This window comes from Patiria miniata, unplaced genomic scaffold, assembly GCF_015706575.1.
Source record: "Patiria miniata isolate m_02_andy unplaced genomic scaffold, ASM1570657v1 HiC_scaffold_1, whole genome shotgun sequence".
NCBI lineage: Eukaryota > Metazoa > Echinodermata > Asteroidea > Valvatida > Asterinidae > Patiria > Patiria miniata.
Window position 1 is genome coordinate 29201312 of NW_024037047.1, and position 27931 is coordinate 29229242.

General features: G+C 39.4%; 1 protein-coding gene and 1 long non-coding RNA gene across 2 annotated transcripts; both read right to left on the bottom strand.

The window, feature by feature from the left end:
* Positions 1 to 3941: 3941 nt before the first annotated feature.
* LOC119728126 (inositol oxygenase-like) lies at positions 3942 to 27635 on the bottom strand. Its single transcript, XM_038200205.1, has 11 exons — positions 27460 to 27635; positions 20752 to 20874; positions 15685 to 15777; positions 13499 to 13591; positions 12410 to 12479; positions 10841 to 10908; positions 10501 to 10610; positions 9057 to 9124; positions 6360 to 6409; positions 5018 to 5130; positions 3942 to 4161 (listed from the first exon to the last, which is right to left on the bottom strand). Exons 1-11 carry the CDS (start codon positions 27466 to 27468, stop codon positions 4053 to 4055), a joined length of 906 nt encoding a protein of 301 aa, XP_038056133.1. The 5' UTR covers positions 27469 to 27635; the 3' UTR covers positions 3942 to 4052.
* On the bottom strand, positions 18327 to 20063 carry LOC119728136. Its single transcript, XR_005271010.1, has 2 exons — positions 20032 to 20063; positions 18327 to 19284 (listed from the first exon to the last, which is right to left on the bottom strand). It is a non-coding gene; the product is annotated as an uncharacterized LOC119728136 (long non-coding RNA).
* Positions 27636 to 27931: the final 296 nt, after the last annotated feature.

Here is a 27931-nt window from a genome sequence, read left to right on the forward strand (position 1 = left end):
CACATTTTTCATCATCAACATTGTTTTGCATAATACATTTGGAGTATCTTCATAGAGATAATGTAATTTTTAAAGTCTATTTAAAGTCTCAAAGAAACAAATTTGACAAAAAAGCAAAACAAAACAAATAATCTTTTTTTCACATGCCAACCGTCACTTCAAAGTACAGTGAAATCACAGCACCGGACCTGCATTAACTGTATACCTCTCCATTGACCCTTGCATAGTGTGTGCTTCTGCTCACTCCATAAGCATTTTACAAAAAAATGTGACACACACACACACACCCAGACTTGTTTCACATACCTAGTGTGGACTTTCCTTTCTTTTCGTGTAGTTAAGGAACACCAGTGGAAAAACTCATTTATCTCAAACTGTGAAAACTCTTACAACCCAATTTTTTTTCAATGATTCCCTTTAGTGTTTCTCTTCATTCTGCTACAGATAAACCTAACCCAAAAATGCCTCTAAACCTGTTTTCCAGAAATGGGGAAACACTGTGTGGACGTGGGCAAGTCCACACTTCGTCGCTGCTACCTACATTATGTGGACGTCTTTTGTTCGGAAGTCCACACTGCGTATGTAAGACAAGCTCAGACAGACAGACATCAGACAGACAGACATCAGACAGACAGCGTATATATTCAACTGCAGGACGTCTCATTCAAATGTGAATACAAGTAACGTATACATTGCCAGGAAACTGACAATTAAACGGAAGATACATTTGCAAACATCAAAAAATGAAATGATCAAATTATCAAGAAATACCCCAACTGGATTTTTAGGGAATGACAGTCTAAAGCATCCTGTAAAGTTGTGGCTCCTGGTGTGCCGACATTTTCGATGCGATGGAGAAAATTGTCTTTTTTTCAAAAAGTGTACTTGAATTTTCACATTTAGTTACTCCGCATTTTCTTCACAATTGATTACACACCTGTGAAGGAGTACAAGCCTGCTAGACTGATTGTCTAACCATACAATCCCCAAAGTCTATATACATGTATTGCTCCATTTCATCTTGAGTGGGGTCAGGGAACCAGACTACAAGAATATGATTGGTTTTCCTGGTTTTTCAAGCATATACAAGCCCAAAACGTGAAACAAGTCAGTTTAACAATATTTGCTATAACATACTAATCCTCCAAATCCATTTATTTCTGAAAATTGCGGCAATAGCAAATGTTGCACATTCCCTTAAAAAAAAAAAAAAAAAAAAAGTTTCTGTGCACTGCGGAAAGAAGCTTGTAATGACCAGGGAAGAAAATAACAGCTAACAAACTATTTTGCGTACAATCCTTTTCACTCCACATCAACAAAGATCCTAATTCCCTCTTTTAAAAATATATTGATCAAGCGTTCAAGGGGGGGGGGGGGGCTGTGAAACAATTCTGTCTGCATGCAGCCTTCATGGTGATTTGCACACAATGTATTTAATGACAAGTACATAAAAGATTATGTATCACATCATGATGCTTCATACAGCAATCGTTTTATTATAACACATGAGGTCAGCTTGTTATATTAGTTCATCAGATTAAACTCTGAGACATTAGATTACAATCAATGCTAATAGTCCAATGATATTTACAATCACAATTGCTCTTTGCATTGGAAGCATGTTGAACACTTCTGGCTCTTCATCGGGTCTTTCTAAAATATTACAATTTTTTGTTAGTTTATTATTAATTATGAATAAAATCAGAAACTGGCAAGCCACCTTTAATTTTTCTAATTTTAACACTACAATATGAGCAATTGTATTACTCTGTCATATTCTTGATTTGGATAACACATATGAAAAATGTAAGAAGTATTATTTGTGCAAATTTAAAAAAAAACATGGTTAAGAGTACAGTGAGTTTGTTATAACAATTCACTCTTGTACAGCTAACATTCGTACATTTTCTCTTAGTCTCCTCCAATTATTGAATTAGCCTATGAATAAGTAAAGTTTATCATTTGGTTCGCTGAGAAGTAATGGAACGGAAAGAATCTTATTTAGTTTCTCAGAAAGTTATAGTGTATACATATCAATATTTTACACTCTTCTAAGCTATGCGAATGTAGATCAAACCTAACATAAGTACAAATACATTTAAACGTTATTCATAAATACCTGAGACAATTTACGCATTCCTGCTGGTTTTAAACACAATTCCTGCGCTCTGTGCCACATTGCGCATTTCGTGCCGCCCGCGCGCCAATCTCAATATAAGGATATTTTTTAGCACTTCTAGTACTCGCGCGAGGCACATTCAACAGACATGGCCAAAGGGGCGTTTCACAAAACGTGAAGTAAACTAACAAAATCGTTGGAAATTGGTGCATCTTTACTTATTTTGGCTTTTTGAGCTTGGCCGGTTTTAAACAAGTGCGTGAAATGTATTTGCGTCCAGGCTCCTAGCCGGTTTTAAATGTTCTTGTTTAAAACCAGCCAAGCACATATTTATTCCTTCATTATGAGTCTTAAATACAGGAAGGATGGAAGCTACTAATGAAAACAAAAATGCACAAGCGTCTTTTGATGTCTTCAAGAACAGGTTAAGGACTATAACTGAAAGATACACGAACATGAAAAAAAAAATACATGCATACAAACACTTTGATCTCTCCACAGATTTATTAATCAAAAAGATCACTATCATTTCTGAAAGACGAACTTTTAATATCAGTGAAAGCAAGTATATTTATAAGCTAATCACGTTTAATTGTTTTCAATGGTAGCACTCACACACAATTCATGAAAAGTTGATATTTAAATAAAGAAATCGTCCGTAAATATACATTTTCAGTGAAACAAAGCTCTGCGCAATCTAAAATCTAGCCTCAATGTGTCATTAAATCAAAAACATCTCAATAATGCATGCTATAGCACTGTATTAAAATAAGTATCAAAAACATGAAACTACACATAAAAACGGAATCAGAGCATTGCAAAGTCATGAAAGTTTTTAAAATTCAGTTTGAGCTGAGCTGTCAAATAAAATTTCCAAAAATGTTACAAAACGTTAAAAACAATTCCAATGATGTCAGTTTAACAATTATTACATCATTACATTTCCCGATGAAATGACCTGAGAATCAAAACGTGTAATAAAATACAAGTACATGTAAATGAGACTGTACATTTTGTACATGAGACCAACTGGTTCTTTTCAGAACCACACAACTCAACAATGAGATATTATTCACATGGTGGTGCCACAAAACCTCCCTTTCATCAAAATACATGTAAATAACACCAGGTTTTATGCGAGACGCAGTTTTGATTCACATGGGAGTCGGGTTGGTGCTGTGGTTCTTTCCTTGCCTTCCACCGCTGTGACCCGGGTTCGATTCCTTTGAGTGCGTTCGATTACTTCCCCCAGCTTACTTGCGCCTGGCTCCACGCGTAATGCCAGACATGCGCAGTGGAGCTAAATAAACGAATGGTTTCGGGTAATGTTTCGTGCAAGAGCTGGAAAGTTGAACTTTGACATGACACTGAGGCTGCACTATCAACTGTCTAGAGCTAGGTCTATAGGTCCGCGCTCATTGAAAATACACGGGGACGCGCTGACAATAGACGTAGCCGTAGCTCTGGAAGCCTGTTTCGGACACGGCCTGAGGCGCCCGCCGGACGTCACGTTGGCAGCCATGTTTATTGCATGGCCTTATGGGATACTTACCCAAGTAACTGGCTCGGTGAGTCGGTTACTTGGGCCAGGCTCAAGTAAGCGCAAGAAGTCACATGAGAGGCACCAGTAAGCGCATGGGAAGTAATCGAACACACTCCAAGTGGATTTGGGTTTTCAGTCTCTGCCTGATTCCATGGGTTTTCCAAAGAACATTCTTCTGGGGTTTTCCTCCAACCTCTAAACCTGCAATTTCTTCTCACTGTCTTCTCTTAAGCTACATGCCTAGGGTGCTTTTGAGGAATGCTTGGTTGCATAACCAGAAATAATTAATAATAATTATATAATTAACACCACATCACCTTTCAATAAAAAAAAATGTAATCATATATTAATACATGGAAAAGTGGCTTTCAGCAGATGGATGATGCCTGCCTACCACTTCAGGGTACCAGGGATGTACTTGTCAATGAGAGCCTGGTAATACGGCCGAAGCGCGTCCAGGTCGGGCAACCCGTCACTCTTGGAATACAGGTCAAATTGGCTACGGGGATGGGCAAATGTAAAGAAAAACTGAAAATTGAAGGGAGACTTTCTCACAAACATATTTTCCAATACGTACAGTAATGGAGTTACATTTTGCTACTTACGTCAGGGTGTCATTTGAGTACTCTTTCAATGCAAGAAATAAACGAGCAAGCTGTGTAAAATGTGTTAGCATGACGACTCAAAACGGTCTGTTGAAAACGAGTTAATTTTCACTGGGCAATGTAATATATTTTCTCCAATTGTGCATTCTGAGCTAAGAGTCTTGTAAAACAAAGATGAAATTGATTTCCTTTATCCTTCAATCTTCCAAACTCCATCAGGAGCTTTGGTGGATTTTGCAGGATTAGGGAAAGCCCAGCACTTTTTAGTTTGTATGGTAATTACACACTGAGTATACAGTGTTTAAACGTCGGTGAAGGGCATAAAACCTAATTTGATTTATGTCACCCCGGCGCAAAAATTCCATCTTATAATACAGATCCTTGTCATTTGATTGGTGGAACTCACATCACGTGACATTCGTTATTACTCCCATTCACGCCGGGGATCAGCGTGGCGCGTAGCGTGTATTGTTCCAAAGAGCCAGCGCTACAGAGTTGGGTTCAAACATTTTTGCGAAGGGGTGGTTTGGAAGAGAGAAGTACATTTTCCACCAATTTTGTATTGAAATAAAAGATCAAGTATATCAAATGACAAGGATCCATATGTCAGTTATATACAACAAATATTGAGTGGCTTCAAATTGTTTCGCCTCATGAACTTGAAAAGTCCAGATTTTACCTTGCGATAATATTCCTCCCATTTCACTCTGAGCCACTCAATATTTGTATACTACAGAGTGATCAACTCACTTGAATTCTCGGACCCATTTGAGCATCTCCATATCCTTGTTGTTGCATAGATGCATGTAGTCACCGCCAGTGTGCCACGGGTAGAAAGAGTGGTAGCGGATCATGTACAGCCCCTGTGAAAAAAATAATAATAAGGGAATAAATGTGTGCATGGGAGGTGTTAAACACTATGTTTAGACTGGTTGGAGTTTGGAATGCTGATAATTACCAGAGTCCAAAAGTCAAAACGCATCAAAAATTAACAATTTCAAACGATTTGGTTCAACAAATTTCACACTCTGTTTTTCAAAACACCCCTCTTGCTATATAATGGAGTGTCCAGCTCGCGAGTAAGACGTAAACAACTCCTTTTATGGAGGTTTGCGTGCGCGTTGTGCGTACTGTGCAATGACGCGCAGATGTGGTGAGTGCGTTGTGAATTTAGGACTATGAAATACTGGTAGTATTGCGTATGCCTAGGTGAGGATTGTGAACGTTCAACCAATAAAATGGTACAGCGCACTGGATTTCATAGGAGTACAAATTTCATGTGACACTGGAAAAGGTTTAAGACCAGCCAGCCAGCCATGTCTTGATCATCCGTTTAAGACCGGCCACATGATGGGCTCTCGACCAATGGGAATGGGTAAACAGTCTTAGGTATTTATGAATGTGCTGTTTGTATAGTGCTTTTATACCAAAGGTCTCAAAGCGCCTCACAATAATTACCCCTGTTCATCAGGCGTAAAATACAGCAATACGCACACTAGGAAAAGCCTCGATCAAACAATTTTTTGTAGCAGCTCGAGATCAGCACAATTTGGTCTCTACCCTCACAAATGCTTCTGGGTGGAGAGAGGCAATTGTAGTAAAGTATCTTGCCCAAGAACACAATTAACACCATGTTCCCCGTCAGCATTCGAACCCATGGCATCATGGCACATGAGTCTAACACCGTAACCATTTGACCACAGTGCTCCATGATCAAAACAATTTTTTTTTTAAAACAGATGATTGTGACCCAACCCAAAAACATGAGTTGGAATTAGCCAAACATCAATTGTAGACTGCAATCCAATGTCACACCACACTTAACCATTGGATTTAGTTCCATTGAAACATTAAGGAGTTACTAATTGCTATAGACAAACTGTTGCAGTCAATAAAAAATCCCTGGTAAGTACAGTCAATGGGAAATTAGTACATTTTTTTTTTAGTACAAGTTCGGCTCAGGTCATTACCAGCTTCCAGACTCCAACTGGTCTTAAACAAAGCGTTTAAAACCAGCCAAGCACACATTATTCCATTATTTAAACAATTCAGTTATTTACATGTACAACGCAAATGGGTTAAGCATATTTACCTCCTCTGGAAGCTTGCAGTCGTTCTCAATTAGCACCCTGTAAAAGTACTCTGTGAAAGATATTAAGGATATGGTGTTTTTGGTGAAAGACATACAACAAAGGTTAGAAGAAATCACGGTGGAAGAGAAAAGTGCAGACTGTAGGTAGGGAAACCCTAAAAGAGCCATTTTCTTAATTACTCTGTAACAAACGATATGTGAGGATGAAAATTGTATGTGACCAACACGCCAGCCAATCAGAGTTGACTTTAGAAATTGTGACATCATTTCTATCAGAAATGTGGACTAAGCTGTTGACTGGTCAATTTGGCTGCCATTACGGGTTTTTCTAATACAAGGGGATACCGAAGACCCGATAGAAGGCACCCGCTGAATGGTCAGAATCTTGTGGTCAAGACTCTGTCTCACTTACTTGCTAACTTACTTATGGCGGCCTCAACCAAGCAAAGACGCAGTCTTGCTTGGCATAATAAGGGGATATTTCATAGACTAAGTAAAGGGGGAGGGGTCTTAAATTGACAGCCAGTCATCAAGATACGTGTAGATTTTAATGCAATTTGGTAAGCATGTAAAGACAACCATGCTTGGTGTTTCTATTAAGTTTTGATCCAAAAGAGCAAAGGATTTTGTAATTCTATGATGTTACTGAATTCACACTATGGTCTGTGGAAAGAAATACGTGTGGAGAAATATGTTTTATCACAAAAATGTTCTGCTTCTTGGCTCTTTTAGGATTAAAAAAAACCACCTACTTCTACAGAGTGCAGAAGATTTAAGAGACACAGCATTCCTTTTCAAACTATCCAAATTAAATTAGAAAAAAAAGGTTTGACAATAGTTCCACTTGGGCCATTTCTGAAACCATGGCTTCGAAACAGATTGACTAAAAATGCTCATGTTCATGGCTCCAGATTTTAGAGCTCTTGCAAGCTGGAGTACAAAGACTGAGATGTAGCCTCAGTCTCTGATTCCAAACAGTGTGGAGATTATATAGTCATAAAGCCACAGCTTGGAGCTGCAGCCAAAATTTCAGAAATGGCTGTGTTATTGTCAGCAGAAAAATGGTCTGGCTAAAGGACTCCAATGTGTCCAATAGAATACGTTCCCCCAAAACTTTAGTGAATCCATCACATCTAGTTATGCTGTTAATTGCTCCTCTGAACCGCTACAAATTTGACAGAACTTTGTTACGTTTAAAGTAGAACAGATCAAAGATGTATTAGCTTTGAGATTATGGTGGGAAAACGAACATTGGTTTTTTTTGGTGGCCCACAGTGTTTCCAAACAGCAACTGATTTCCGAGCTAACTCGGACGAGATCAAGCAATAACTATGGTTAACCATAGTTTGACTATCTGTTTGTGAACTCGCGCCAGTCAACCAGAGTGTGACTAGTCCAGTTGACTTTTAAGGACTAGCATACTATTGTTGATAAAATAGAGGACATTTTCGGGTAACACCATGTGGAAAGAAATCTCTTCTTGGAGGAAGTGTGGTTCTGAAAAGAACCGGTTGGTTGAGTGTATAACTCGACGTTTCGGACAGTGTGCTCTGTGAGTCCTCAGGAGGGTGAGTGATGAGATGTGGATGATGCTGGAGGTTTTATGGCTGTGCGTGTGCAGTGGGGTGTGACTGGATGCTTGTGTGTCGGATGTAGGATGCCTCCAGCATGGATGCCTCTATAAAACCTCCAGCATCATCCACATCTCATCACTCACCCTCCTGAGGACGGACAAAGCACACTGTCCCAAACGTCGAGTTCTACACTCAACCAACCGGTTCTTTTTTCAGAACCACACTTCCTCCAAGAAGAGATTTCTTTCCACATGGCGTTACCCGAAAATTTCCTCTATTTTATCTCATCCGCCATGCAAAGCTTCAAGTCATATATACTTTTGTTGATCACACCACTGGTTACTGGTTACGATAGCCACGTCATGCAAGTGAATCATTACGCACTGCAAGGAGCCAGGACCACGAAGTATCAAGAAAACATAAATTGACCATTAATTAGGCTGGAGATGTTTGCATATAGGCATAATATATGTCACAAGTCAACTACTAGTCGACAAATGGTCCTGTTTGAATTTGCTCTTGTTGCTTCTGAGCCGATCCGTGCAGCCACAATTTCAAGCTGATACATCTTGATCAAAGGGAATGTACGACATTTGCTTTTGCTGCAATTTTCAGAAATAAATGGATTTGGAGGATTTGTATGTTACAGCAACAATTGTGAAATGACTAATGCTTCACGTTTTGGGTTCAGAGATGCTGGAAAATCCAAGAAAACCAACCATGTTCTTGTAGTCTGGTTCCCTGACCACTTAAGATGAAACAGAGCAATTTATAGACTTTGGGGAACTGTAAGGACAGAGAATCAATCTAGCAGGCTTGAACCATTTCACAGGTGTGTGAACAATTGCAAAGAAAATGCAGAATAACTAAATATGAAAAATTTGGAGCAGTTTTTGAGAGGAAAAAAAGTTTTCTCCAACGCTGGTCGGCCGACCAGCGTTGGAAAAACACAAGTTTTCTTGAAAATGTCAGCACACCAGGAGCCATGATTTTACAGGATGCTTTGGACTGTCATTCCCTAACAATCCAGTAAGATATTTCGTGATAATTTGATCATTTCGTTTTTTAATATTTGCAAATGTTGTATCTTCCCTTTAAAGCTACAAATGAAAAAGCGAACTACCATCATGACCCCATGACATCATCACATTGGCCAAGCCACAGTGTTCTTCATAAATGCCACACTTCGAGCTGAGGAAATTAAAAAAAGGTTATTTTCTGACCCAAGACTAGGCCATATTTTAACTCCCCTTGCGCTGAGGAAATAATACTAAAAAAGGTCATTAGTGAATCACTACTGTATAAAATGTTTCACTATAATTCCCTTTTCAACATGCTCAACTTTCCCAAGTAGTGTATGTAATGCCTGAACTTGCGACATACCATATGATTAACTACTCCAATTTCGATATCATGCATTCTCAACCTAGCTCTCTAAAAACTGACTGCCGTAATTGGAGAGAATTGGAGTAACAAGTACTTTTGTCATGTTTGTTGAGTTGATACATCGCCTTGCCTTTTCCTCAGTGTTTGCTATTTCAAGTCAATATATATATCTGCTTCCCATACTCAAAGATAATAATAATTGTAAAGCGCTTTGATACCCTGTTGCGGCATGTAGTTTAACTCCCAATTGGGGTATCTCCATTTGGGTACCACTCCCAACTCCTGATAGAGACTAGAGAGCACATTCGCTGTATGCGCACGTGCCGACATGGAGGCGCAGCTGCCATACTTTAGGTGGAACACTCCACTTTTGAATTTCTGAATATAGTGCACTTGGGTGCTTGTGTACGTACGTACTATGACATACGTACTATGACGTACGTACTATGACGTACGTACACCTTGCACGCGGAAACTGCCGAGTGCGCTTTGCCAAGTTCATTTACTTAGACTGAGCTATGGCATTTCCAAGCCGTTGCTAAGATTGGCAGGGTTTATGACCAATCCCGATCGTTCCATTGTTCAACCTAAAGAATGGCGGCAGCGGATCCATGTCGGCACATCTGCGGGTGGGCGTAGAATAGACCACTCTCATGTTGCGACCTTCTTGATTTTTCCCCATTCAAATCAACGTAACCAAAAGCGAGGCTGGAAGGAAAAATAGTCTGGTTCCCTTTTGCACAAAAAACAGTATCATTGAGTACTGTTATTGGATACAGGGAACATGACTGAAATGGTGGTAGCATGATACGGGTCTATAGCGAGTGTGCTCTCAATTTTTTTTTTTAAATATAACTCTATGAACCTCACATTGGGATATAACTCCACACTGAAGTACTACTCCTATTTGCAGTACAACTCCTCTGGGATGCATCTAAAGTACAACTCCTCAAACCCCCCTCCAAAAAAAAAAAAAAACGCTACACCCGCTCTCTTACAATCTTGTGAAACTGAAGTCATAATTGTCGGAGAAGGTAACCGAGGCAATTCAAATTCAATTCAAGTTCATGTGACAATGCAAGCCAAATATTCCATACCTCTGGTTCCTTTTCTTCCCACACCCGGCCCACTCCCTACCACAGCCCCGCCCATCCTTCACACCCACTCAACATGTCACTTACTTGTAGGCTGGGTTATTCAAATCAGGGTTGTCGACAAAGCTGGTTTTCCTGTAGACGATGGAGTCAGCAACGGCGCAGCCAACAACAAATGTATCGCCAACAACAGACCACTATTAACGGATAGGGAACATGACATTCAAATCACTATTTGTAGCAAGTAATTAGCAAGTCAAAGCAGGTTGCAAGAATGGAGTGTTTTGCTGTTCAAGCACGAATAGACGTCAAGAATGGTAGATCTTGCTGTATGGAGGACACCCCCCCCCCTTCCCCCTCCTAGACCTGCTACTGTTCTGTCACCGTTGCGGGACGTACTGCCCAGAGATGCAAAAGTAATGTTTACCTGTGGTTCACCCCAAGCTGCCATGACCTTTCCCAGGTCATGAATAAGTCCCGTCAGAATCATCCACTCTGTTTGAAAAGAGGGGAAATGAAAACAATTTGAGACCATTAAATGAAGAGTTTATTTCCAAACTAACAGGGCTGCCAATTTTGAGGGGGAGAATTTGGCGATGGAGCGTGATCAGAACTAATGCGCGTGCGAAGCGCGAAGCCCCAACGGCATGGGATTCGGGGCCCGCTTAAGGGCCCCCGAAAAATATTGGATTCTAGATGCTCTGTGGTGCGACCTGAGGCAATTTCTGACCACTTTAAACATTATTTTTATGCAAAAGATCATCATTTAATAAACATAATTTTCATGTTTGGAGTCAATTATTTATTTATTCTTTTTAGCATGAGAAATCCTGTGTGGGCGTGAGAGTAACCTGAAATGCGTGAGTCTCACGCTCAATGCGTGAGAGTTGGCTGGCCTTCAATATGTACATCCATTTGAAAGAAATTGGAAAATGTACACAGTGGAAATCTCAAGTGGACCCAAAATTCAGCTTAATTTGAAGTCTAACGCTAATCATTTATTGACTTCATTGCGACTTTAGAGGTTAGAATTTTAGCTCAACTTTTTTGGGTCTTGCGATTGACTGCAGAAAAAAGTAAATCTCAAACTAAGATCCAGTCCGAAACGGGCATTTTGTCAGTGGCTACAGCTGCAGCTATAGACGTCATATGAGGATCGTGATGGCCCATGGTTGAGCGTTTGATTAGCCCGGCTGTCGTGGCTAACCCGTCTGCCTTTACCTGAGTCGATCCGGGTGAGCTACTGGAATGCACCCTACAGAAAGCGTTTAACCCAATACATAGGCTCTGATCTCCAGAAGATTTACTAGTGATCTTTAAAGCTAACGGATCTTTAAAGCTAACGGTAGAACGGGGAACAAAACTGAAGTCCATAGGTGCTTTAGAGTGCTTCTCGTTTTCACTTAATTCACTTTAATAGGCCTTTAGGAAAGTCTGTTAGTGATGTCATTTCAAACTGTACATGTTTCTGTGTATTAGTTGTGCAATATTATAATCGTTGCTTTACAATCATGTAGTAATCCCACATACTTTCATTTTATTTCATTGTGTTGTATAAGCCTTTTCGGGGTTCCAACTGCGCGCATTCGTAACCTGTGACAACGCACATTATTTGTCTCAAATGCCTTTTGACAGTACCCACAATGCACAAACAGCCTTTTTGTAAAGTCAGTGGCGCGATGATGTCAAAGGCCATTTGAGACAAACAATGCGCGTTGTCACAGGTTATGAATGCGCAGTTGGAACTCCGAAAAGGCTTATTGTATTTGTCATGTATTGTATTTGTACATATGTGTAGTCATTTGTAGTGTATGCAGGGCCCCAATGGAAACCACTTTTAAACTGTTTGAACATACCCTGGGTAAAAAAATGTAATAAATAAATAAATAAATAAATAATGAACGTATCTGTTAAGCAAGCAGAACCTCTGAATAAACGTACATGAAAAAGCTCATGTACTAACTCAAACTAATGAATAATTTGTTTAATCTCTAACCTTTGTCAGGATGTCGTTCACGGATTCTCTCGGCTGTCTGGAAGGCATGGTAAATGTTAGGCACACTGGTCTGTGGAAAAACAGATGCAACACAGTTTTAGACTCAAATGTTATCAATTCTTATTTTTGTATGGTAATTTTACACTTTTTATAAGATGGAATTTTTTTTTTTGCGTCGGGGTGATTTAAATCAAATTAGGTTTTGCCCTTCACCGATGTTTAAACACTGTATACTCCGTGTGTTACCTCCCGAGTGAAAGTTCGAAAAATTACTCTTATAAATAGTTTATGCGGTACCTGCTGCTATGTACATCAGATTCGAACCAGCCAACCGATCCCATAGCTCTGTGGTCGAGTGGTAAGACATCTGCACTAGAGAGCAGGAGGTCGTGGGTTTGAGTCCCACCCAAGTGATTTTTCCAACTTTCACTCGGGAGGTAACACACTGAATAACAGTGTTCAACATCGGTGAAAGGCAAAACCTCATTTGATTAATTTTACACTTAAAACAACTTATTTAACAGTGTGTAATGTGAACATGAATTTCAATTGACAAAACAATTTTCATTCAATTTCTTAAAATTCTGTAAATTTAGTCAACGATTTTCATCGGACAAAGAAAAGTGATCGTGGTGGGATTTGATCCTGCAACCTTGGAGCATCAGTAAAAATACAGTTTCAGTCAGTATTCATGGTTCAACCATAAAACTGATTTTAAATGTCCATGTTGTCAATTTTCTCTCTGATATTTGATGCACAATAAAATATTTTAAAAAACGTAAAAATAAAAATCTACATATCATTTTTTTTAGTAATTATTTTTTTTTTGTATGGAAAGACTTGGAGTTGTTTTTAACTGGAATAAATCACATGCCAAAATTTTATAAGTTATTTCTCAAAATCAGATTCAAGATTCAAGAATATCATCACAAAAAGAAAGACGAATCTCAGCTGTGTAAGTAGAATTAAACATCTTATATCTAATCCTTGTATAAGAACAGCGCAGTGACAATAAACTCAGAATTCTTAGAGAAGAGCTAAATTTGAAAGATTTTGTTTTTCAGAAAAAAAGCCATTACATGTACTTACATCTGGGTCTGATTCATCAACTATAGTGTTGATAAACTCCAATGCTTTCATAATTGTGAACTCGCCACGATCAAACTTGCACCATTGCTCATGCTGAGGAAAACAAACAGTATTTTTCACATTAGATAGTGGCAAAAAAAAACATGTGTTGGCTTCCAACCATAGAGCTACATGTATAATAAATTACTAGAGCGCTAACTCATGTACAAAGTGATGCCTGCTGGGCGCATCCATGCTTGCACACAAACCTATGGAGAACTAGAAATTGTGTACGTATTTTGTACGTCTATTTGCATATCTGCATTTGTATTCCATACCGGTGCGTCATCGAAGCCGATATGCCAAAAACCTAAACGCATGATCTGCAATTGAGTGTGTCATTTTGCTCAACGCAAACAGCGCAACGAGTGTGCGTATCCGCTGCAGCCTTGATTAACCATATTTTTTGTTTTACCGTAACACCAGAAGTTTGCGTACGTTCTACTTAACTTGCGCATTGCATTTAGAGTACATTTTCAAACTTCAATCCATCTTATTTCAGTATGTTCTACAAACACGCACATGAATTAAAAATGTCTGTGCCCAGGACGGCTTCAAAGCGTCTCCGCGAGCAAGAATGAGGAGTTGGCGCTCTAGTAATTTAATATAGCTCTATGCTTCCAGAGATCGCTGGTTAAAAGCTTGCTGTAGTCAATTTGATTGTTCAAATTTATAATCATTATACAATGAAATCTTGATAAAGTCAAACCTCAAGGGAACAGGTTCAAAATATGACTTAAGCAGAGTTTTGAGTTAAGCAGGGTTGTATCATTGTTATACTACGGAAGGCAATGGATTCTTTGCTTGACTTTAACAGTTGTTTTGAGTTATCAGAGTTTGACTTATTGAGATTTCATGTATCTTTGGTATTTACAATGTAAATGATCTGAACTGTGTTAGTGAATGAATAAGCTACTGAGTGCCCCAATTTGTGGATGATAGCACTTTTTGTTTTTGATCAAAAATGTGTTCAAATGGTACTGATTGGTTACAAAGCTAATGTTTCGCGCAAATGATAGTGATCTCGGATAGAAATTTAGCGTGTGGTTGATACACATGATACATGTACATTTATATTAATGCATTTTAATACGTGACAAGCTTCAAATGAAAGGTTTAAACGGGGTACCCGTGTACGTTAAAACTACTGCCAACATTAATTCATTGTATCTTAAACAAAAATGCAAGAGTTTTCTATGTGCAAATACATTTTTGTCTAAACAGAAGCATACATTATCAACATACATGAAGTCCTTTTGACACAATTTTTACCTCATGTAAAAAAAACACACCAGAATTCCCCATGAAGAACCCCACTGCATTCAACTTCAATAATTAAGTTTCCTCCCCATTTTGAGTACCTTTCAAGTGATTTTGTCTCATTTACAGTAACACCAATACTATCAAAAGATTGACGAAGTACATGTATTCATCAAGATAAGTGAGGGAATTTGCCAATGCACGTGATGTTACCTACATGTAGATTCCTTAAACATGTTAAAGGTCAAAGCTGACGTGATGTGACCTGGATATACACTGTACGGCAGCTACAATCCCGGCCAAAATGATTGGGACACTTCCTGAGCCTGCCACGGTCACCCACTTCCCCGCTCCCCCGGTCAATGTTGTTCTCTCTAGCTGATGGAGCACACACCACGCAATGACAGACAACATTAAACGGGGGCCGGGGGGTTGGGGGCCCAGCGAGATTTGGCCAGGATTGTAGGTCAAACAGCTCCTGATTGCAAAACAAAAGTCATTGCGCCAGTGCATTGTGACCAAGCACTTTGTCGCAGTCGCAACACGAAGTGGGGTATCATGGGAGTCCACAGATGATACGTCACTTCGTGGTGCGACCTACGACTTTTTGGTCAGCCAAACATATCCCAAAGAGACACCGAGGCTTTCAGTATACGATAGGCTCAGTTAAGAGCATGAGTAGTCCATTTTCATGAACATACTTGCCAAAAGCTTTCATTAAGGGTTTGCACTTCACTGGTATGGTTTTCAATAGCACTTCTTGTGGATCTAGATCTTTGATTATGAAACCTCAGCAAGCGTGCTTGAAAAGGGGTTCTCAATGAATAACCGGTCAATTGCAAGGTTGCCGACAAATAGTCTCGGAATGAAGGTTGTACGTGACTCACTTTCTTACGGACGTACTCAACCGTTTGATGGGTGTGCATCAACTTGTAAGTGTTCTTGATCATGGCCAATTGGGGGTCATCTTCAGGAGGGTGCTACGAAAAAGAGAGAAATTAGTCATTGGATTTGAATAAGCCAAGATCCAAAGATCACAACACAATTTAATCAACTCAAAATGAATTTACATGTAAGGCAAAGTAAAATAAAAAAAACATGTTTCTCGTCCCCGCCCACTTCCTTTTTGGAGACCGCCTGGATTTGTTTATTTTTTATTTTTGAAAAATGCAGTAAACAAACATCGAAAAAGTCCACAAATTCATCGGAAAATAAATACCAATACCAATACAACTCTAAATGACACTGTAAAGATGTTCAGTTTTCTAGTCCAACTTGTCTTTCAATTTTTTTTTAAGTGTCTTTCAACAGTGGAAACACCAACGGTTGCAGGAAACTTTAAAATGGCGGCCATCTTGAAAAAAATAAAAAATAAAAAGTCCCTCTTCCTTCTTTTTTTCAAAAACCCGGACGAGAAACACGTTTTTTTTTTATTCGGCCTAATAAACTCAAAACATATTTCTGCAAAATTCCTCCAAACCGCCTGAAGGAGGACTTTAAATTGAAAATAACATATGCCTCGAAACAATAGGCCCCTATGTGTGGGTCTTATTACTATATCACAAAACAATACACGGACCTTGAAACATCTACTTATCTACAATGATGGGTCAAAAATAAATAGACGATACTAAAATAAAGGTCCAAAATACACAGAGATTACCTTGCATATTATCAGTATTTGTAGATGCATACAAAATAGGAATAAAGACCACACTAACAAGCAATAGCTTTATACAATGGTCAAACCCTGCTCTCTCATCTGAATCAAAGTCATGTAAAATTGGCATGACCTCGTTGCTTTTTACTTTTGGTCTTTGAAACTACAAAAGTCTTCAAAGTTTGCAAGACTCAGAATCAGAATATTACTCTTGGGACCCACCAGAGAACGGAAGGGTTCTGAAGTGTACTGCAAGAAAATTCTGATATCACAGTCAGACAATTTAATTCCTGCAGAAGTGACAAACTTGCAGGAACAGTCAGCGCGCAGCATGCCCGAAAGTGCTTTCGTTTATTTGCAGCGTATGCACGAACACACTGGAAATATGAATATTCATGAGATAGGAGATCCAATCTTCGAAATTCATTTTCCGCTTAACGTGTCTTTAAAAGTAGGATTTTATTTGAAATAGAGATTGACAAGGGTATAGTTTAATTGTTAAATGATAATAATTAAGTTTTAAGCAACTATTTTGTGAAATATGGGGAAGGAAATATGACCGTTGTTGTGGTGAATTTACGGTCGGTGAAAATCGTCCTTTTTTCTATACTAAACGAAGTTGGGCAGAATGTTTTGACAATTTGATGAAAAGCGACATTATTAAGCTACCTTTATTTTATAACTTTGGTTCTCTTGAGTATCCGAGGTAGTCAGGATCACTCAAAAAGGATGTCTATTCCGAGTGCCCAGGTCACGAAAATAACACCGCTCTGAAAGAACGTGCGTGGCGGTTTCGTGCCCTGCTCCACACGTACACGGGATCACAATAAGTAAACGCGGAGTAAAGGCACCCGACTATAATAAACTGGTTGCGTGTCTTTTCGAAACAGGGAAGTAAAACGATGTTTCATGTAAACGCATTAAAAATAAGACTTCGTCGGGTTTTTTTTTGGGGGGGGGGGGTCCTACTAAGTGTTTATGCTGGCAATGCAATAACTATTTCTTAATCATTGTGGGGATTTATTGGGAGGGGTGGGGGAGTACAAATTCGCAAATAAACTATATTTTTGCTTTATCTTAAGTAGGAAAGTGGACATGCATGACATGAACCTGAAAACAAATACAAAACATGTCTAAAGAATCAAGTCGTCTCTTTTCTTGACTGAAATTCTGGGAAACACTTTATTCATGAAATCACAATTACATACTTTCAGCTGCATTTAGTTAAACATTAAGGTATACTGAAACACTTTAACCCTTACCCTACTTGACCCTCCAATGCATGCCAATATGTGCCTCAAGAAAATCTCCTATGTTTTTTGCATGGCCCTCCAATATCTGCCATGTCATTTCAAGGGTAACTGGACAGGCACTCCAATACATGCCACAGAGAACAATGAGAGTCCTCTGATAACAAAGTGAGTGCCCCCAGCTGGTCAGTATCAGGCACCCTCCAGGGCCTCCAACTCCTGCCAATTGGAGCCTTCACTGTTAAGACTTGTTATCTGCCAAAAAACTGCAGCTGGAGGGCATTGGCATAACCAACTGACATGCAGTAAACTACCCTCAGAGAGTAAGGGTTAATATTTGAACCACCTTCAGTTTCCAAGAAAAAAAACTTTACAAATGAAAGTTTCTCACAACATGGAATAACTTACAAATATAGATCTAAAAAAAAAAGTGAACATGAAAATTAAGGCACAGTTTCTTTATTGTGTGAGGTTTTTAATGCTCTGAAAAACACTGATGTACAATGTACATGTACATGTACAGTAACTATACTCTTGCGACATGTATAGACCATGAGCTTATAAAGTTCCACGTGTCAGCAATTTGTTTTAAGGCAAGATTATTCAACCGCTCCAGCCCTTGGCAATAACAATAAATTGTATTTCTTAATAATTACAAGGGTAAGAATGCAGGCGTATAAGAACAAATAATACATATTTAAGATTGCAATGGTTACAAACTAACCAGCAATCAATTCTGTTCAGGCTAGTTTCCATCTCAACGTAAGAAACGCAAAGTGAAACAAAAAAATGGGACCAAAACTGCAGAACACATAATATGGAAACATTTCATCTGGAAGTGTCGCCGACAACTCAGACAGATGCAAACTGTTTCGCAGACGATCAGCAAAGTTGCCAGTGGTTCATAATGTTACGCAGTCTGCGTATTTTCAGAACATCGATATGGACTTCGAGTGCAGTGTACAGTCGTTCGCAGAGGTTTGTATTGTATTATCGGTTTTCAATACACAGCATAAAGGCAACTGACATTGATTAATTTGTGAAATAAAACTGGAAGTTGATATTTAGAGAAATTTGATTGAACTGATTATTTTTTTTCACTTTAATGCGTCATTTTTCTTACCGGGCAAATTTACATGCGTTGAAGTCTACACGTCATCAAACAAAACCTTTTGTGCTTCCAAGTCATCATGCGTTCATTCCAAAATGTGTACATTACAAAATGTGTCCGCATCTAGCAATGCTTGTTCTTCTTGCTATGTGAACAAGATGGCGCATATTAAATGTACCATGAAAGTGCTTATTCCTCAGGTTTTTTTATCAACGAACAATACTTGCAATATTCCATGCGACATGGCGTAAGAATCCCCGTCGCCTGATTCGTCAGTTTGTGAGTTGTTGATCACACGTCATTGAATTAAACATGCAAAATCCGGTTGTACCACAAAAATTGGAAAGTTCAATCCATGGTAAAATAATAGAGTTCCATTAAAATTGGTCATGTTCATCTTCCAGTGCGGATGTTGTGTCCAACCATCTTGACAGGGAAAATGGGTAAATCACTCTGCGCACTTGACCTAGAGGGTATTTTAAAGAAAAGAGAAAGGAGAGAAACATTATAATCAATCAATATACATGTACATTTACAGGGAAAGACCTAATATTAAATTAGGTTAGTCATTGCAAAAATGTTTTAAAAAAGACATGAATCTGGGACTGAGATTAAAGTGAGAATTATTTCCACTTTTGTTAGGAAATACTTAGAAAATTAATTTTCTTGATTCTTCACACTCATAGACTTTGTACACAACCGCTGAATTAAGTGGCGCCTGGATACTACATTCTTTCCTAATGCATAGCCTAGATGCACATGGGATGTATTTGTTTTGTACTTGATGCGACATGCAAAGTAACGGGTAGGAACCTATTGTCGACATCGGTCGCGATGCACCCACGTACGAACATATACGTAGTGCCGGTTAGTAATACACACTGCATACACGAGTGACGTCATCCAAATCAGACGTTGCCGACCAAAATCATGCAATTTTCGCGTATATTTCGCATCAAAATATAAATCGCCCACAAAACCTGCAGAGATGGGAATAGTACGGTTCGAAAGCATAACTCGTCAAGAGTCCAGGAATCGACAAATTTTATCCAACAATATCCCGAGGTAGTCAGGATCACTCAAAACGTGCAGGTAGTATTGAAAAAAAGGGTTTTTATACCTCATTTCGCAAGCCTAATTAATCACCTTTACAACAATATAATCACTAAAAAATGGTATCATTCGACGCCGAAAATAATATTCTTTCACTCACCCTTCCATGTTGGCCCAACACTGCCGCGAAAAACGGGTTTCTCGTCGATCTTCCAGGGGCACTGCCGAACGCTCGCGAAACCTCGTGAATTCTCGAAGGTCCGAGACCGTACAACTCGCTGCAAATAAAACTTCGCTGTGTGCCTCATTATCGAGCACGCTGCGCGCTGACTGGGAAACCTTGGAGTTAATGGTTTTTTTTAACCAAGTAAATCACAGTTTAACCCTCCTATTCAAACATACATTCTGTGACAAGTTGTCCTGTCAGTCAAAATCAATCAAGTGACTGTTTTCAACAGTTCAGAGCTCTCATACCTTCATAAAGCAGGATTGACTAGCTGTGACTGTTTATGTAACTTGATACAGCTACATGTATGCTTTGACTGTAGATGATTGATAAGCCAGCTGTGCCTACCACTTGCCTGTTTTTGTCTGTTGACTGAATTTGACTAGTCACAGTGCTTGCTTGATATTCCCAAAATGTATTCTTAATTAGAAAGACCTGCTCCTCTGAACTAGTTGTACCATTTTTTATACGGTTTTTTTGTTTTAATTAGGGGGGAGGGAGTGGTTTACAATCTCAATTCCAGTGCCTACACAATTGATGTGTACTGAAATAGGAAAGGTTGCACCCCCATCATGATCAGCCCATAAAAATTCAAGAAATTATTTGGTAGGCCTACATTTTAGATTTCAAGAGGGGCTTAAAAGAACCACATACTTCGACAAACTGTCTAAACTTTTCAATCTCCTTCGCCGAGGGTTTGAAATCGGTTCCTTCAAACTGTTTCTCGTTGACATCGGGCCTGTAGATCTCCGATGGATCCAAGATGGTTACAGTTCCCTGTGGGTTGAAAAAATAGCAAAATGAAAACAGAAAGAGGGGTTTAATTGCCATGAATTTTTAATGAGATATGCTGGAACCTCAGCATGCAACTTTGCCTGCTGTTGCTAATGCAGAGTTGCAGGTACCTCTCAATAATGTAATCAAATGTATTCTGCCAAATGTTGGGGATTGGTATTAAAATTGAATGTACAGGCAGGAAAAGCCTGCAGGCACTTGAACAGATGGCTAACATACATGTATATCATCACTGAAACATAATTAACAAACAAAAATACAGATTTCCTTGAGGTCTTTATTAATAGCAAATCAACTGTTGTGTTCCTAGTTCCAAACTGATTTTCACACTGTGTAAGCTGTTAGCTAGCTACTATTTTCCTATCACAAATTTAGTCAATAAAAGTTCAGTAACCAGGCAAGCAAACTGGGAATTTAGAAAATACAAGGAATTCCAAACCACACAAGACTTTGTACAGTGTTTTGTAATTTGTAATGGCATTCATGAGAAGTAAAAAAACGAGGAAATCAGCGAATCCGAGGAAAGGTTGCATGCCTGAGTAACAGAGAGATTGCTAGTGTGCTCTCTAACAGCATCACTCTGACTGCCAGTCTTTGTGGTTCATGTGGGTGAGATGTCAAGTTATCTGGGGGGGGGGGGGGGGGGGGTTGGTGGTGTTGCCCTGTGGGTTGAAAAAAATGACAAAATAAAAGCAGAAAGAGGTGTCTGCCCATGATTTATATATATACGTGTATGCTGGGACCTGAACCTATAGGTCAACACACAACATTGCCTGCTGTTGCTAAGGCCAAAAAAAAAAAGTCTCCGGTTTCTGGTATGGAGCTTGCCCAAAAATTGGTGTGGTGAAGCGGCTTTTTTTTTTTTTTTCCTGTTTTTTTTGCTTGAAATGTGGGCTGATGACTGCAAATGGTGCCCGACTAAACTAAGTGCAAATATTATGGGAGACCAGAGAGGCCACATAAAGCTTATTCTCGATCATAACCCCATCTAAAAACACGTTAAAATTGTCCAGCAGCAGGATTCCAGTCAAACCAGTGATTTTGGCAGTTTTGAGACATCATCTTTCATTGAAAAAAAAAACTTTTTCTTTTTCTGACGCGCATGGCTACGGCAACGCGCGCACATACCAGAAACCGGAGACTTTTTTGGGGGGCCTAATGCAGATTGGCAGTACCTCTTAATAATGCAATTTACTTGTATTCTGGCATCGAGGTGATTGGTATTTAAATCGTATGCACAGGGAAGCAAATGCATAGGTATATTCATCACTGAAACATAACCAGAACAATATACATTTTTGTACAGGTTTTCTTGAGGTCTTACTATATAAGCAAATGTCTTCCAAATTGAGTTTCATGTGTGCAAGATGCTAGCCTTTTTAGTTTCCTATCACAAATTTAGTCAATACAAGTTCAGTAAGTAATTAACAGAGAGATCTGTGTTAACTAGAGCACTGAATCTATTACCCTCCCTGCTGATTATTCCAGCTCTGTTCATGAAAATAGACTATACTCTCTAAGCATAGAGACCCTAATGGTTACAGTGCCCTGTGGGTCAAAGAAATTTAACAAATGAAAAGAGAAAGGTTTTCCCATGATTTTTTGAATGAGATATGCTGGTACCTGAACCTACATGTAACTTTGCCTACTGCCAATGGAGATTTGCAGGTACCTCTTAAAAAAAAAAGCAATCAAACTTATTCTGCCATTGGTCATGTTGGTGATTGGTATTTAAATTGCATGCACAGGCAGGAAAAGCCAGCAGGCACTTAAATTTCATTGATGGATTAATAAAGTATTTTCAATTCTATTCTCTATTCTATTGAACAGATGGCTAATTGGTTAAGGTGCTGTGGTCCAGTGGTAATTACGGTGTTCGACTCGTGTGCCATGGTACATTGGTACGAATCCTGACAGGGAACGGTGCGTGTGCGCTTGGGCAAGGCACTTTACTACGATCACCTCTCTCCACCCAGGTGTAGTAAATGGGTACCTCAGTGGTAGGAAGAAATTTCTTCAATGCTTGAGCGCCGTAATGACAGCCGTGCTAAAGCCAGGGTAATAATAGAGGGCCAGGAGCATCACTTCGTGACAGACATGAGCACTTTAAAAGAAGCCATTATTATTATTATTATTATTATTAATTGAAACAGAACCAACAAAAATACAGGTTTCCTTGAATCATGACCACAACAAAACTTCACTGAGGTTTCCTTGAGGTCTCACTGTTTAGCAAATCAACTGTTGTCTTCCAAGTTCCAACCCGGTGTTCATACATGCAAGATGTTAGCCTTTCCTATCACAATTTAGTCAATAAAAGTTCAGTATATAACCAGGCATGCAAACTGGGAATATAGAGAAAAAAAACCAAGGAATTCCAAACCACAAGACTTTGTACAGTGATTTTCAATTTGTAACGGCTTTCATGAGAAGTCAAAAACGAGGAAATCAGCGGATTTGAGGAAAAGTTGCTTGCCTGAGTAACAGAGAGATCTGGCTTAGAATTTACTCCTGATGAAGATTACTCCAAATGTCTGAAAAACATACAACCAAGTTTTCACTTCGTTATAGATGGCTTATTCAATTTAGAGTTATTCACAAGTTAGGCCAAGTAAAATATGCACTCAGTTTCCTCTCCCCACCACCTTTTTTTTCTGCCTGAATTTTTTTTCTTCTATTATTTAATTTTTATATCATACATGTGCAATCTATTTTGTCTTTTTATGTGTTTTCAGCAAAATTGTGGAAATGTATGCAAGCTCAAAATCTGGTAGAAAGGGCGATTGTTCCTTTGGACACAAAAGTATCACTAAAGAGTCGAGAAAATGGAAGAATCCATATTGGAAAATCTGTCATCTTGAGGAAAAAAAAACATGAAACAAAAAAACTTGTCATCTCCTCAAATTTTTCACAAAGCCCGGACAGGAAACGGTTTTCTTTTTACTTAGCCTTGTAGGGTTATTCACACAAACTGCTAAACACCTCAAGTTAAATAATACAAGTTAGAACTTATCGTTTTCATGCACAGAAGCCTATAGAGAGCTAAAAACACGGGTTGCAAACAAATCTGTTAATTCCAATTGCCCTATGTTTTTCCTGTTGCCTTGCGTTTCAAGGGAATGGGGTGATTGTGTATGGTCTGTGCTCAAAGCACCAGTTACTGTCCATTGTATGCTAAAATCAATAACCCCATAAGGACAAACTAATCTGGTCACGGCCAAAGCACCATATGCTTGCCAGGCATGTACATGTACTGTACAGGTCAACAAACAGCCCTTTGATACGGCTTAACTTGTATCCTTGGATGTCTGAGAAAAATTGTCTGATGTTGGTCCATATCTTTATTTTGTGAAGGATTTTTGTGGGGGTGTGTCCAGGTGTACATGTATGGCTTTAGAATAGAGGACAGACGCACAAAGGGAGAAGATCCTTTCAGTCCTTGAGCGCTGGGTCTTTTGTAGTCTTGGGTCCAAGACCTTCCTGTTGTTTATTCCTCGATCACATCACTCTCGCAAACGATCGCTGCTGATAGAGGGCGCTATCTCGAGACGAATCGCTATCATCCACGAACCGCTATGTTGTTTATAAACAACATAGCGGTTCGTGGATGATAGTGGTTCGTCTCGAGATAGCGCCCTCTATCAGCGATCGTTTGCGAGAGTGATGTGATCGAGGAATAAACAACAGGAAGGTCTTGGACCCAAGACTACATGTAGGTCTTTTGTTGAAAACAGTCCACGATTGTACGGTTATGTGCTTTGTCTATGGGAGAGTGTTATATTACAGGGACAAAGGGAAAAACAAATCATTGTCCTCTGGGGTATAAAAATTCACGACTGTGCGTAAGAGTTTGTTTCTGCATTCAATAGGGGACGTTGAACAATAGAGGACAATAGGGTCCCCAAATTCTGAAGAAAACATATATTGGGAGGTCTTCCTAAAAAGTTAAAGCATAAACAAAAGAGGGACACTATAAGGGGTCCCCGATTGCAGGCAAATACACACTTGTTTACAGGTTACCCTATACGACTGAGGACTTGGGACAATGGGGTGTGTGTGCGATAACAATGGGCCCGATGCTGGCCAAGGGCCAGGGCACTTGTCCTCGGGAGAATTTCGTGTACAAACCTTATGGGAGCTATCGAGAAAAAGTTACAGTAAAAACAAAAGAAGGAAAGGGGCAGGTCTTCATGAGTATACATGTAGTAAAACACGACTGGGTGAGTATGTAAACACCGGCAATCAGAATAAACAAAGGAATGAGGATTAGGGACAATAGGTGATCCACGATTGCCTGTGTTTACAAAGATGGGTGAATGTGTAAACACCGGCAATCGATCGTGGACCTACACGTAGGACAAAAGGGTTTGGGCACAAACAATATGTCCACGATTGACTGGTGTCCACGATTGAAGTTCGTGTGAGCTGTTGCTAAAAAGTTAGAGTTCAAACAAAGAAATGAGGATTACGGACAATAGCGGGTCCACGATTGCCGGTGTTTACATAGAGGTGTGTGTGAGCCTACAGGGGGGGGGGGGGGGGGGGGGGGGAGGGCACGCGTAAAATTTTACGTCACGAATCAACCACTATCACTAGTTGGCCAATGGTCCTCGCCCGAACTTGCTGTTGTCTGCACTTGAACTTTATCCAGTTTCAGACCATGAATAATATAATGGAACAAAAGCTTGCTCATTTTCAAGTTTAGTTTGATTTAAACTTAGAAGTAATTAAAAACAAAAAGGAAAAGGTATACTGGACTCACTACCCATAGTATATTTTATAGATGTTTGCAGGAGCCAGAAAAAAGAAGGGTCAGTATGTATGACTCTAATTTCTTTGCCTGACGCCATCCATTTTGGAAAGGCTTCCATACCTGGACATCACTTGACACCCTGTGCACAAACCCTATATGAGACTGGTCTGAAAAATTCCAAGTGTTTTCTCAGTAAGGCAAAATAAAAAAAAAAACATGTTTAGCGTCCTGCCTCTTTGACAAAAAGGAAGAAGGAGGCCCTTTTTTTTTTTTTTTTCTTTTCAAAATGGCCGCCCGACACATTTTTCAAGACAACGCGGCCGGGCTATTTTTTCAAGATGGTTACCAGCTTTTTTCAAAATGGCCGCCACTTGGACTCAGGAAATGACATATTGGCTTCTTATGGGCAAGATGCAACAGAAAATGAGACCAAAATGATGTAACTATGCAGAACCGAACATCTCTTCTGCGCAGAGATCGTTAAAATTTATCAATTTTTGTCTTTAAAAAAAAAAAAAAAAAAAAAAAAAGGAGGCGGCCTCTAAAAAGGAAGCGGGCGGGGACGCTAAACATGTTTTTTTTTTTACTTCGCCTAAATGCTTCAATATTTTCCCTGCTAAATTTGACTTTTTAGGACATGTTATCACTTTCTGATGGCTGATAGGTCAATACCTGAATACAGGGGAAAATTGGTGATGGAATTCTTCCCCCTAATCTATATTTCTAAGCAGAGTTGTGTAGTAAGTTTATGGTGAGACATTGGCCCAGGTTGGACGACGTCTTCATTGCATTACGACTGACGTCCAGGGTATAAATTCTACCACCATAGCGAAAACAATTATAACACATTTTTTTCATATTTGTACCTGACGGAGGAAGCTGAAATTTCGCTTACATATTCCTTGTATCCAGAATTGTGCCTGTGCTGGGTTAAGAAAAGGCAAATATGTCCGCGGGCGGCGTGTTTACCGAAAATAAACCGCAAGTTCTACGCTTTCATTGAAAACATTTTCAGTACGACGGCGGCAGCATGCTAGGTGTGCATGCACGCACGAGCGTAATCTTCACACGGGAAAATGTTTTCAACGAAAGCGTGGAATTGCAGTTTATTTTCAGTAAACATGCCGCCTGCAAACATATTTGCCTTTTCTAAACCCAGCGCAGGCACAATTCTGGACACAAGGAATATGTAAGCGAAATTACAGCTTCCTCCGTCAGGTAAAAATATGCAAAAATGTGTCATATTTTTTTTTCGCTATGGCAGGAGAAATTCATACCCTGGACTCCGTTGCGTGTACACTACGGAGTCCAACCTGGGCTAGGTGAGACATGAAGAGTGATGTTTCTCATTCTGAAATTCATGGGTTTTTTTTCAACATATTAATTTATAAGTGGGATAAGTTGCACTCTGGTTCTACACAGTCATTCCTTTCTAAATTCTATGCAACTTCCAAGCATGCCAAGTTTCTTCAAAGGCATATATTGCTAGACATGCTATACTCCTCTGATGTTTCTGAAAAAAATATTGATGAAAATAATGCAGTCTTGACTATACTACTAAAAATGGAGCCTATCCTTTTTATAGCTCCATGGCATGATCTACTCAGTCCATTATTATTAGAAGTAGACTTCAACAAGCATGATGCAGGAAAACGATACAACACATTGTCAAAATCTCCAATCCAAAGTATTAAAACTTAAAAGTAAACACGATGAATGGATCGAGAGTCTTATCATGAAACTTGAAAATGTCACCGACAGTCATGACAGTGACACCATGTAGTTGTGTACACTGTGCAAAAATAGTTACTTACATGTTCCATTGTGATGACAGAAGCAAGCTGGCCCGGTCAAATTTTTGATAGGTTGAGGCACTTTTAGTTGTCGGTTTATTTAGTTGTCAGCTGTACCGTACCGCCGGCCGCCGCCTGTACTTCGTGTATTGAGAACGAAATGGCACTCTGGCGTAGTGGCGTTGCGCAAATGAAATGATAAACAAGCGTCACGTGACACGTCGCCTGACCTTCAGCTGGGAACGTCATAATACGGTGCTCGGGAAGAGCCACTGAGTCGTTCAAATCTTCGCGATTCTTTTCATTTTGTGCAAGAAAATTCATATCTTTGAGGGATTGTGTTGGGGAAATATTATGGGTCATTCCGTGAAGATTGGGAAACTAGGTGTGGCATGACCTTCAAAACCCAAAAGTGCTCTAAGATCAATCATTATTGTTGATGTACCCTAACGTGGCGCGGCCCCTAACGTGGCGCACTTTTATTTTTCGCCTG